The sequence below is a fragment of the Pteropus alecto genome, unplaced genomic scaffold (assembly GCF_000325575.1).
Source record: "Pteropus alecto unplaced genomic scaffold, ASM32557v1 scaffold185, whole genome shotgun sequence".
Lineage (NCBI taxonomy): Eukaryota > Metazoa > Chordata > Mammalia > Chiroptera > Pteropodidae > Pteropus > Pteropus alecto.
Genome location: NW_006438088.1, coordinates 4,853,905 through 4,867,052, shown reverse-complemented (window position 1 = coordinate 4,867,052; position 13,148 = coordinate 4,853,905). Strand labels below are relative to the sequence as shown.

At 38.4% G+C, this 13,148-nt stretch overlaps 1 protein-coding gene across 4 annotated transcripts in view; it reads left to right on the top strand.

The window, feature by feature from the left end:
* The window catches only part of AIG1 (androgen induced 1), a 207,904-nt gene that overhangs the window by 176,945 nt on the left and 17,811 nt on the right, over positions 1–13,148 (top strand). The window contains exon 5 of one of the 4 annotated variants that reach the window (XM_025049307.1): positions 5,607–5,849. The exons of 2 other annotated variants lie outside the window; for them this stretch is intronic. In XM_025049307.1, coding sequence (XP_024905075.1) covers positions 5,607–5,631 — 25 coding nt within the window. In that variant the 3' untranslated portion in view covers positions 5,632–5,849. Of the gene's footprint in view, positions 1–4,616; positions 4,800–5,606; positions 5,850–13,148 lie in introns of those variants that run through there. One more of the 4 variants, XM_025049305.1, reaches the window with a different exon arrangement.

Sequence of the window (13,148 nt, the reverse complement as noted above, 5' to 3'; positions counted from 1 at the left end):
TATTTCTATATTTTCTGTAAGATAGAGCACATAATGTTTTTTATCAAGGGTTTGAGAATCCTTTCTCTTTCTTTAAATAATTCTCACTCACTCGTACACTCCTCACTTTAAAAATCCAGACAACACTCAAGTATATAAAATATCACTTCTGTTTGTTTTTTAAGTTTAAAAGGACCACCAGATAAGGTGGGAGAAGGGAATGAGTCCTCTCAGCATCATTTGCTGGCTCTCCCCATTCTACTCAGACCTCGCTGTTGAAGTGTTTTGGAGCTCAGCCCTCGGTCTTGTCTTTTTTTTTATTTAATAATTTTTAAATGTTATGGTGGTAAGAATACTTAAGATCTACCCTCTTAACCTAGGCCCTCTTCTTTTACTACCTACTCTCCCTAAGTAAATCCATTCATTCTTTGTTTGCAACTACCTCCATCCCAGATCCCCGGCTCAGATCTTTCTCCTGATACCCATTCACATGCCTCTCACACTCAGCAATTTCAAACCAAACTCATGCCAATTTCAAACCTACTTTCCCAATCACGCCTTCAAACCTGTATCCCTTAGCATTGCCACCCACCTAGTTGTTCATGCCAGAAATCTCTGAGACATCCTCAACCCATTTCTCTTGGGCCTACTACAGTCATTCACCAATTTCTGGCTTCTAGACCTCCAAAGTACTTTAGAATTCTTACACTTTGCTCCCTCTCCACTGCCAGCACCATGGTGCCAGCTTCAGTTCTCTCTCCTGAACCACTGCATAGAACATTCCCCCACAGCTAGGAACCCTGTCCATCTGCAGGATTCTTGGGTGATCTTTAAAAAACACATATGATCATGCCAGTCCCTTGCTCAGAGAGTATGGATGATTTCTCATGGCTTCTAGGGTTAGAGTCCATTCTTCCATTCCATGGCTTATGGGGGCCTACATTACCTGACCCCTCTGATCTCTCTAGCTTCACCTTCTCCTCCCTTTGTTCACAAGCTCCAGCCACAGTTACCTCCTCTCTGCTTGTCAAGAGCAACATGTTACTTCCAGCATCAAAGCTTTCATGTTCTCATACCACCACTCAATCCCACCTCTCCCCCAATCCTGTCTCCCACAATTATTGATTCCAAATCTTACTTATCCTTCAAGTCTCAGTTTAAATATCTCTTTCTCAGGGAGGCCTTCATGGATTCCAAAGTCTTGGTGTAGCCTCTCTGTGGTACACTACTGTAATTTCCTGTTTATTTCTATCTAGGGAGTTTAAAATACAGTTGTAGTTATATGGTTATTTGGTTAATTTTTTTTTCAAAGTCTGCCACCAAATTTCCTCCCGTAATGATCTAGAGCAAGAGAAAGATGAACAGCTGAATTGAAAGAAAATAAAGAGAACTTTCTGGTCTGCAGTTTTCTAAGGGGTAATACAAACACATTTTCTTTAAACACCACGTCAATCAAAATGTCAGAGAACTTATTCTTAAAATAGAATGCTTAATAAAAAATTTGTAGCAGTATATGAGTTTTAAATGCAAGCATATAATGTAGGGGAAATTAAAATATATATATATTACCCTTAGCTCAATAGTAACCATATAAAGTATTTATAATACTTCTACCATCCATTTCTCTAATATTGAATTTCAGCTTTATAGCCTCTTCTCCCACTTGCCTGACTTATTTAAATTGCCCACTGAAGCTGATAGACTTTTAGAAGGAACCTCACAGATGTGTTCCTGCCACAGCGAGTTCCTATATGGGAAATGACCCAAGGCAGGCAATAAAAACATTTCAAGTAGAGAAGAATCCATTTATTAGCCAAATTATAGCCTTCTAGTTGTCTTTGGTGGTATGAGAGCATGTTGAAGATTCGGACCATCTTTGGTGGCTACCTGGGAGGGATTATGTGAACACCTTAAAGGTGACCCAAGCCCTGCCCAGTCACACGTTTGGCAGATGGTTTCCACATCCTACAATAACTGGAAGGTTCCCAGACATTTATGTCTCCCCCAGCACCGAGCAGGGCCAGGATCCCAGGAGGCACAAAATAAAACTGAAAATAAAGTAAATATTCAGATAAGGAGATATCGACACCAGACTTGAGTTTATTCCCCAAGAGTCAAAAAAAAATTTACAGCCAAAAATACCTTTTGTTTGAGATAAAATGGAAATGGGAAGAGAAATTTGGTTTAAAATATGTATGCAAAACTTTGACTTTATACATTGAAGTAGATCCATTTACCTAAGATTTTTCAAAGAGAAGGAACTAGCTTGATTATTATTATCATAACATTTTAATTCTCCCATAATCTGAAAGATCTGGGTCCATGTTGGCTCAAGATTAGCCCCTCCCCCAATCCTGTCTCCCACAATTATTGATTCCAAATCTTACTTATCCTTCAAGTCTCAGTTTAAATATCTCTTTCTCAGGGAGGCCTTCATGGATTCCAAAGTCTTGGTGTAGCCTCTCTGTGGTACACTACTGTAATTTCCTGTTTATTTCTATCTAGGGAGTTTAAAATACAGTTGTAGTTATATGGTTATTTGGTTAATTTTTTTTTCAAAGTCTGCCACCAAATTTCCTCCCGTAATGATCTAGAGCAAGAGAAAGATGAACAGCTGAATTGAAAGAAAATAAACTGGTCTGCAGTTTTCTAAGGGGTAATACAAACACATTTTCTTTAAACACCACGTCAATCAAAATGTCAGAGAACTTATTCTTAAAATAGAATGCTTAATAAAAAATTTGTAGCAGTATATGAGTTTTAAATGCAAGCATATAATGTAGGGGAAATTAAAATATATATATATTACCCTTAGCTCAATAGTAACCATATAAAGTATTTATAATACTTCTACCATCCATTTCTCTAATATTGAATTTCAGCTTTATAGCCTCTTCTCCCACTTGCCTGACTTATTTAAATTGCCCACTGAAGCTGATAGACTTTTAGAAGGAACCTCACAGATGTGTTCCTGCCACAGCGAGTTCCTATATGGGAAATGACCCAAGGCAGGCAATAAAAACATTTCAAGTAGAGAAGAATCCATTTATTAGCCAAATTATAGCCTTCTAGTTGTCTTTGGTGGTATGAGAGCATGTTGAAGATTCGGACCATCTTTGGTGGCTACCTGGGAGGGATTATGTGAACACCTTAAAGGTGACCCAAGCCCTGCCCAGTCACACGTTTGGCAGATGGTTTCCACATCCTACAATAACTGGAAGGTTCCCAGACATTTATGTCTCCCCCAGCACCGAGCAGGGCCAGGATCCCAGGAGGCACAAAATAAAACTGAAAATAAAGTAAATATTCAGATAAGGAGATATCGACACCAGACTTGAGTTTATTCCCCAAGAGTCAAAAAAAAATTTACAGCCAAAAATACCTTTTGTTTGAGATAAAATGGAAATGGGAAGAGAAATTTGGTTTAAAATATGTATGCAAAACTTTGACTTTATACATTGAAGTAGATCCATTTACCTAAGATTTTTCAAAGAGAAGGAACTAGCTTGATTATTATTATCATAACATTTTAATTCTCCCATAATCTGAAAGATCTGGGTCCATGTTGGCTCAAGATTAAGTTTATTAACTCTCAAACAAGTACGTTTTGAGTCCCAACTATGTGTCAAGCATTGTGCTAGGTACAGGGGTAAATAATGTATAAAGCTTTCTTTATCTCTGCCTTCAAGGAGCTAACAGTTTGTTGAAGGATAAGGAAAATAAAAAAGCAATTACCATACAGTTGATAGGGGGTTATTTATAATAGAAATACAGGGGATTCAGGATGCTCAGGGGAGCATTCCATAACCCAGACTTACAAGGTCATGAAAGGCTTCCCAAAGGAAGTGACATGGAAGCTGGCCCTTGATGGTGAGTAAGATTAACCATATGAAGGCTGGATAAGAATGTCCCAGGCAGAGAAAAAACATGGCCTAGAGGCAAGACAGAGAGAATTGTAGGCAGTCAAGGAAAATCAGTGCACCTGGAGCCATCAACATTTTCCCTCCTCCAGTCACTATGATCTAAATTCTACTTCTTTTACAGATCCCACTTTGAACCAGTTTTTTGTTTGTTTGGGCGGTTGGTTGCTTGGTCAGTCGGTTGGTCGATTCACCCGTTTCTTATGAAGCCGTGCTCTCTCTGGCTGCTCCTTCTCAACCCCCTTGATGAGCACCATTCATGTACTCATTTCCCAATGCTCAGATCCTCTGAGCAAACTTTCTTACACTGTCTCTCACCCATATCCTACTTCTTGGCCAGAGAATTTGTTTTAAAATGCAAACCTGGTCATGTCAACTCTCCTACTTAAAACTCTTCGATAGTGTTTTGTTCCCAGTTTGGTTCCCCTTCCCCCCTTTTTTGGGTAGCACTTTTATTTTTCCTAATACCATGATATATCCTTGGGCTGTGATATTCTCACATGACAGTCGAAAAACAGGATGTGTAAGTCATCCTTAAAAGCTGAGAATTACGTACAAAAACCTTACGTAAATTAAGACAATGCATAAATTTGCAAGTACAAATACAAATCGTTTCGTGACTATAGTGAGTTATTTGGTCCTGTGATATCCTGCTGGAAAAACATTGGATAAGAAAGAAAATGGAGTTTGAAGCCTTGGATTAACTGTGTTTTCTAGCTCTGTGGGAAGAATGCAAGAAGGAAGTGACAATCCATTCATAAATTCATATCAGCCTCTAGAGAAATCCAAGAATGGTCATTCGAACTCTGTTCAGATGTGATCGGGCCCTAAAAGAAATTGTCAGTCAGCCAAAGAACCATCACATGAGGCCAGCTCCTTTCCATAAATACGGTACCCTTAGCCTACCTTTGTCACACAAAATGGCCAACTAAATGTACTAAACTTTAAATCAAAGGTATGTACAGAATTTTAGAAAATGTATTATAAATAAATAGTTAACTTGATAACAATGTGAAGTAGTGCTATCTGCCTGCCTATCAGATCAGGATATCTGTCTTTTTTAAAAAAGGCATCTTCCAGGTGGATGGGTCTAACATAAGACGTATACCTCTGCTAGGGCAAACTTGTACTTGTGAACTGACTTGTACTGAAAGTGCGGTGCATCTGCCAGCAGACCATTTAAAAGTATTCACAGTAGCCAATGGACAGGCCCAATTCACCGGAGCCCTGCTGCTCATCCACATCTGCTGGAAGGTCAAGACACTATACTTGCACTCGAAGGAGTGATCATCTTAATTTTCATCGTGGTTGGTTCCAAGGCTATGACATCTGTTTGTTCTAAAGTCAGTAACACCAGAGTACATGGGAATACCATCAGACCAGACAGCGCATGTTGTGTTGGCATATAGGTCCCCTTTTCCAATATATGCATCACATCTTATGGTTGAATTGGAAGTGTTCTCATGAATGCCATGATTCCATGCCTAAGAAGGATGGCAAGAAGGAGCTTCAGGATCTGAGACCCTCTGATTGCCAGAGATCCTTTACTGACATTAGGACCTCATTTCTCTTCTCCAGGGAGCACAGCTGGCAGCAGTAGCTCCTGTTTGACATCCTGTTAGGGCAGCACCACTTATGCTTGACATCGTGTATAATTTCCTTCTCTGCTGTGATAATGAAGCTGTCTTTTTTTCTCACGATCTTCAGCAATATTTTTCCAAGTCTCAACTAACCGTGTCCAGAAATAGGATAACATGAAGCAGGTGTCACCCTCATAGATGGGCATTATGTGGATGACTCTCTACACCCAGCAGTATATGACTAGAGTCATACAGCCAGAACAGCAGCAGGTGTAACTGGACTACTGAAGGTGTCAAGTAGGACCTATGGCCTTGAGTTTCACAGGAATTTCACTAAGGAGAAAACGGTGTTTCTCAGGACCAACAAGAATCACTGCAAAAGATGTTATCTAACCCAGAAGAAATAGAGCCACGTTCAGTCTCAGGACCAACAAGAATCACTGCAAAAGATGTTATGTCTGATTCCCCATCTCACCCAGAAGAAATAGAGCCACGTTCAGCAGCATGGAAGGTACACCTCTCTCATTTGGGTTCATCATCCATATGGTTCTCCGTCTGCCCCATACCTACTGTGACATCCGGTGTCTTGGCCAATGACAAACTGGGGGTAACCAGGCACAGTTCTTATTGTATCTAACAGAGGCACCATTGTTCATGCCTGAGCCACTCGTTGAGGAAAAGAACAGTGACTTCTTGATTCTTTCATTTGCCACATGCATGTAGACAGAGAAGAAGTGGGAGTGAAGCAGTGACAGCATCTGGAGAGCTTTGTATTGCTGGGATCCTTAAGTGCCCTCAAAGGCCCTGTATGACCTTACCATGCCTACCTGTGCCACCTCACCTCTTGTCCTTGTCCACTCGCCCTCTACTCTTCAGTCACACTCGACTTCTCCATCCTTCAGACATACCATGCTCCTCCTTACCTCAAGACATTCACAATGTTCGTCCCTCACCTGGCACTCTATTCCCAGCCCAACACCTTTACCTGCAAAACTCCCACCTGCCCTTGATTTTACCTTATACATCACGTCTTCCAGGAAAGCTTACGGATTCCCTAATCTCGTGTGGGTCTGTGCTTCTTCCTCCCAATTGCTTATTTGGAATCACTCTTGAATGTCTGGCTTTCATTAGACGTGGTGAAGACTTGTGAGTGAGATCGATGCCTCTTATGCTCGTTGCTGTTGTCCCCACCTCCTCACGGAATGTCTGGCTCACAGAATTTATTAAACACAGAAATGAATGAATGATTGAATGAAGGCTATAAGTAAATGTTGAGATTTGGTGACCACAAGCTGAATGAATGGTGATCTCTGAGCTTCTATTTTCTTCATCATGTGAAATGATCAAAATGCAAGAAGGAAGGTGGATGACATGGGAGGGAATTTTTGTTTGTTTTGTTTTTTTTTAAAGAAGGAATTATATAATAAACTCCTATTACCCATCACCTAGCTTCAATAATTACCAATAAAATATTGCCAAATTTGTTTTATCGACACCTCTCCATCGCTGGGTTTTTAATAGAAATGTAATTTGCATAGCATAGAATCCTCCATTTTAAAATATACAATCCAGGGATTTTTAGAATATTCACAAAGTTGTACATCCATCACTACTATCTAATTCCAAAACATTGTTATTGCCCCAAGAAGAACCTCCACATACTTTACACAGTTACTCCCCCATTTTCTCTTCCCTCCAGCCCCTCTAGCCCCTCACAGTGATTTTCTATTCTGAGCATTTCATATAAATGGAATCCTACAATATGTGGCCTTTTGTGTCCGGCTTCCTTCACTTAGAGTGTTTTCAAAGTTCATCCATGTTGTATTATGTATTAGTACTTCATTCTTTTTTGTAGCCCAATAATAATCCATTGTATGAATATACCATATTTTATTTATCCATTTACCAATTGATGGACATTTGGGGATTGTTTCCACTTTTTTGACTAAAGACGGACATGTGAAGTTATGAAGAATTCACATAGTTAAAGGGAGAAAGAGCAAACAGGAATACAAGGAATTCAGACCACAGAGAGGGCCTGGTCAATTTTGAGACCACAGAATAATGCTGCATAGTCATATGATTTTATGGCCCACAAAACCCAGCGAAGTGAGCTCTGCCTCTTCCACACACCTGTTCTACTAAACTTCTTGTGTTCCATGAACCTACTTTGATCTCTCTCACCTCTGACATTTGCAATATTCTCTGTCTGGGGATCATTTTCTTCTAGGTCTCACCCCCACTCACAGTCTATCTTTGAGTCTCTAATCAGATGTTACTTCCTCCAGGAAACCACCCCTGACACTCTGGGTTCGTATTGGGTGTACCTTCCAAGTACTCTCATGGCATCCCCCAGTCACCTTGTCATAGCCCTTAAACCACTGGGTTTTGAAACCTCACCCTGCACAACCACTTGGCTGTAAGCTTGTGCCTGACACTACCGAGTATATAATGGGCTCAGCAAATTGGAAGGAAGGGAGGGAGGGAAGAATAAGTGATGCACATATTCAAAACCATGAATCCATGAGGGTCAAAGATGCTAAGTAGGGTAGGATGGTAATGTGGATTTCGTTTTAAAACAATAGCAGTTGTGACTCCTCAGAGATGAATTTTCGCAGCTGTCAAAATAAGTGAGAATTGGAATGATCGATGTTTGTCAAAACATATTTATTTGTATTTCTGGACAAGTTTTCCATCAAAGTTGAAAATAAATCTTTCAGAATATTAGCTTATCAGTTCTCCAATTTTCTTTCTTTGTCCACATTTGGTGTTCCATTCTTGAATGAAGGTTTCTAGAACAAAATGGGAAGAAGCTATTCACTCAAGTAGACATAGGTAGAGAAGAATAGGATACTAACCAGGATTTTAAATATAATCTAGCATTAGACATAGTCTCTTAATTGACATTGGAGAAAGTGAAAATGTTTTCAAAAGAAAGAGAACCACTAGTGATATGTTCCTCCCATCATCATCGATTTTATCTCATTTTTTCTTAGCTCTGTTAAAATTTGGCTATGTACACTCCAAAAAAATATTAAATTGTGGAAAATCAGGATTTTTAACAGCATATAGAGTTAATAGGGATATCACCTGAACTTGACTAAATAAATCCTTCTTTAAAATATCCAGCCATCTAAAATACAGCTACATTTAAAACATTGTTATGATCTAAGCCTTTGAATGAATTTCTTTTGAGGAAGGCACTGTGTGGAGGAAGAAATATCTAACACATAAAAATTAAATGAGTTTGATCTATTGAAATACAGCAGGCAACAATCCAGCTTTTTAGTTCGCTTTTAATAGTTTATTTCCAAGAGTATGCATCTTTAAACTAACTATGGAACTTGTTTTTATAATAGACAAATAGTGGGAGATGGCCTTAAATTGACTCTTGCTTTGCAATCCAAAATATAACTTAATGCAGGTTCTTCTGTGCTTATCTAATAATGAGGTTGGACAAGAATAATGCTGCCTCAGATTGCAATGTTCAAGGCATTCATTAAAGTTACTAATCAGTGCTCTTGCATAGAAGCTTTATGCCCTTTGTTGTGTGGGGTTTGCTTGCATTCAAGTACCAAGGAGCTCACCACAAAGGCCATCAGGTAGGTTTCCATGGTAGCAGTCCTTCTTTTGTTATTTCCATTTGTAACATAGACAGTATCCAAATACTTATTGTGTCACTGCTTAATGAAAAGAAGTTGAATATTGGTAGTGCCAGCATAGTCAGGAAGCTGGTCTTTGGGTGCAACGCTAAGGGAGGGCATGCTGTCTACTCAGATTTTCTCTCAGGCAATTTTCTACCTAGCAAGACTAGTGTCCCTTTGATCTTACTACATTTATGTCCTATTAATGACCTTCAGTGTTCTCATATTATTGCTCTAGGAACAAATGGAGCTACATGACGAATAGAATTGTTTCATCAGTGCTGATTCTTACGAAAGACAGGTTTATGATCATATACTAGTAAGACTGCACTGTAAAACTATGGAAGAAAAGAAAACGGCTTTTCAAGATATAGGATAACATTGAGGAATGAAAATAGCTTTGGATTTTTGATGTGTTCGTGTATGTGTTCATTTTTACTACTGACTCAACACCTGGATTTGCTCATTGTCTCTGTTGTTTAAAATAAATACGTTCTGCTAAGTGTCACTTCCCCTTGGTTGTGAGTCGATTATCTGAGACCCTTAGCAGCTAAGGGGAGCTTTATTATGTAGTCTGTCTTGTTTTAACAGAGATTACCAGGAAAGTCAACTGGTGCTCAGTCATTTAAATAAAGAGAAGAATTTACTAAGGCTTAGCATCTGTTCTTCCATACAGTCCTGCCAAAGCATTGCTTCTGCCACTTAGGAGAGAATAAAAACTGTAAATCTTAATTTAATTTACTTTTCTCTTTCTCACAACTAGGAGATCTGTGAATGTTTATAACTGGTAAGATTTTAGTGCTTCAGTTTTGGCTACTTTAATTTATAAAATTTTCACAAAGCATTGTATGGCTTCCCTTTATAGTGTTAGTCTTTGTTATAAATCGTCTAAGTAGGTGTAACATGCATGGCAGTATGTAAAATTTCTGCCATATATTACACATATTTTAAAATACTTTTCAAAGAAAAATTTGATGGAGAACAAGAATTAATAAGGAATTAGATATTAATTTGGCCAGTGAGGCAGAAATGAAAAGAATCCAGGATTGAGATAAAAGAAATTTAAACTGAATCAAGGGTTGAGGGTTTGAAGTTGTTGGGAAGCAACCATTCACCTTTTGGATGATGTGGATGATAGCGGGGATGTGGGCTTTCCCAGTGGACAGACAAGAATCAGATCAGGGCAAAGGAGAAATTCATTGTCAGCAGGACTAAAAACCAATGGGAACTTACTGATCAAGAAGTAAGACCTATGAGTGGGAAGGAGCGGGAGCAGAGCCTCCAGAGCCAGGCCCGAGGCAGAGCCAGCCTGAGAGTCTCTTGCTGCTCCCAGAAACCTAACAGTGAACCAGACCACTCTTTTGGAAGGAAGAAGGCTGCCAGTTGTTTCTGGAGTGTGCAAAGCATCACCGATTTCCCATTTTATAAATTAGCAAAAATCAACATATTGGCCTTTGTTTAATAGATATAAATGTAAACTTGCTCTTCATTTTGAATGCAGTTACCAGTGTGCAGGTGGAAATCTTTTCTATTTTTTAATTCTAAACCATCCTCTTTATGGATTTACCTTCATTTGCTGATCTATTTGTATTAAAATTTTATACAGTACTCACTACGTTGTCTGTGCCAGCTGATGGAGACTCAAAGACGAGTGAGACCAGTGGTGTAATGCCAAGTAAAACCCTTGTGTTTCTGGCAAGGGGAGTGAAAAAGTAACCATTTCAAAATATACCCAGAGCATTCTAAACAACAAAGCCCATATGAGAAGGGGAAAAGACTTCACCAGAACGATATAGACCTGTGGGAAGGGCAGCTATCCGACTCTAGCCCTATCCTGCTTTCCTTTCTCACAGTCCAGGGACACAGGCCCACTAAAAGACTAAGATTTAACCACATCATTATAGAACACATCTCCATCCCACAGCTACCAACCACCACATCAGCAGGGCTCCGGTATAATAGTTGATTACAATTGAGAGAGCTACAAGACACAGACTCAATTTAAGAAGGAGTTCTTAGGGAAACTTAAAGACAAAAGGTAGAGAGAAACAAGGACACTAAAGAACATTGAAGCCTCTGACACCTATGGCTATAGCAAGCATCAACACAGCCAAAGTTCTAGCCAGAGTAACAAAGTTCTATTTACCTCAATTTCTAGTACCAGAGACACGATGTCACCTTTCAAAAAACAATTACAAAACATAATAGTAAAGAAAAAATAGAGTCAAAAGAGACAACACAAGCATCAGAACCGGCTATGGCCCAGATTTTGGAATTATCAGACAAGGAATTTAAAATAACTATTATTATTAATATTTTAAGGGCTCTCATAGTAAAAGCAAACAAATCAAAAACACTAACAAAAATGGAGAATGCCTTTGCTGGGCTCATTGGTAGACTGGACACAGCCAAAGACAGAATCAATGAGCTTGACAATAGTCAATAGAAACTTCTCAAACTGAAATGTAAGAGAAAAAAGAATGAAAAAGATGGAACAGAATATCCAAGAACTGTGAAGCAAGTTTAAAAGGTATAACATACCCAAAGTTGGGATACCAGAAGAAGAGAGAACAAAGCAGAAGGAATACTTGAAATAATAAAGACCAAGAACTTTCCAGAAATGATGACACCGAACCACAGATCCAGATCCAGGAAGCTCAGAGAATAACAAGTAGAATAAGTATCAAAAAATCTACAAATGTTATATTCAAGCTGCAGAAGACCCAAGACAAAATCATGAAAGAAGCTAGGGTGGGAGATGGAGGTGAGGTAACACTATTTACTTGTAGAAGAAGGAGAACAGGATTTATAGCTTCCTCTTCATCAGAAACCACTGCAAGCAAGAGAAAAGTGAAGTGAAATACTGGAAGTATTAAAAGAAAAAACATCCATCTAGAACTCTCTATATACTGCAAAGTTATCCTCCAGAAGTGAAGGCAAAATAAAGATTTTCTTAGACAAACAAAAACTGAGGGCCCACATTACCTGCAGACCTGCCCTAGAAGAAATGTTAAAAGATATTCTTCAGGAATAAGGAAAATCATATAGCTGAGAAAATCTGATGTACATAAAGGAAGAACATAGAAAAAGGAATAAGTAGAGGTGAAATAAAAGTTTTATTTTTCTTATTCTGAATTGATCTATTAGAGAAGTGTTATTCAAAGATACAATAATAACAATGTAATGGGTGATTATAGTATGTGGATAAGTGAAATGAATGAAAATGAAGTTACAAAGTATGGAAAGGAAGAATTGAGCATACCCTGTTAATAGATATCTGCACTACCTACGAATTGATATTTCAAAGTGGATTTAATTTGTTCAAAATTTGTATTGCAACTCTAGGGAAACACTAGAAAAAATGCGAAAAGAAGTATAATTGATATTTTAAAAGAGAAGACAAAAGCATATAAAATCATTAAAACCAGAGAAAACATAAAAGAGGAGAAAGAAGAAACGAAAAAGTACAATAAAGAGAAAATGTAAACAGGGTATTTATTAATCCAGCTATAACAATAATCGCTTTAAATGTGAACAGTCTAAATACAGCAATTAAAAGGCAAAGATTCACAGTAGATTTAAAAAAATACCCAAATATGTGTTGCCTACAAGAAGCCCACTTTATATTTAAAGACATAGATAGGCTAAGAGAAAAGGGACGGAGAAAGATATAACATGCTAATACTAATTAACGTAAAGCTGGTATAGCTAGATTTATTTCAAACAATGCACACTTCAGAACAAAATGGAGGAAAACTGGATGCTTTCTCCTTAAGATTAGGAATGAGGCGAGGATGTCCCCTCTCACCATTCCTATTCAGCATTGTACAGGAAGTCCTAACTAGTGCAATCAGACAAGAAAAGAGACTAAAAGATGTACAGATTAAGAAGAAATATTAAAACTGTCTTTTCACAGATGACATGATTGTCTATGTGGACAAGCCCAAAGAATTAACAACAACAACAACAACAAAACTCCTGGAACTAATTAGCCACTGGATAGAATGCAAAAAAATCAATTGATT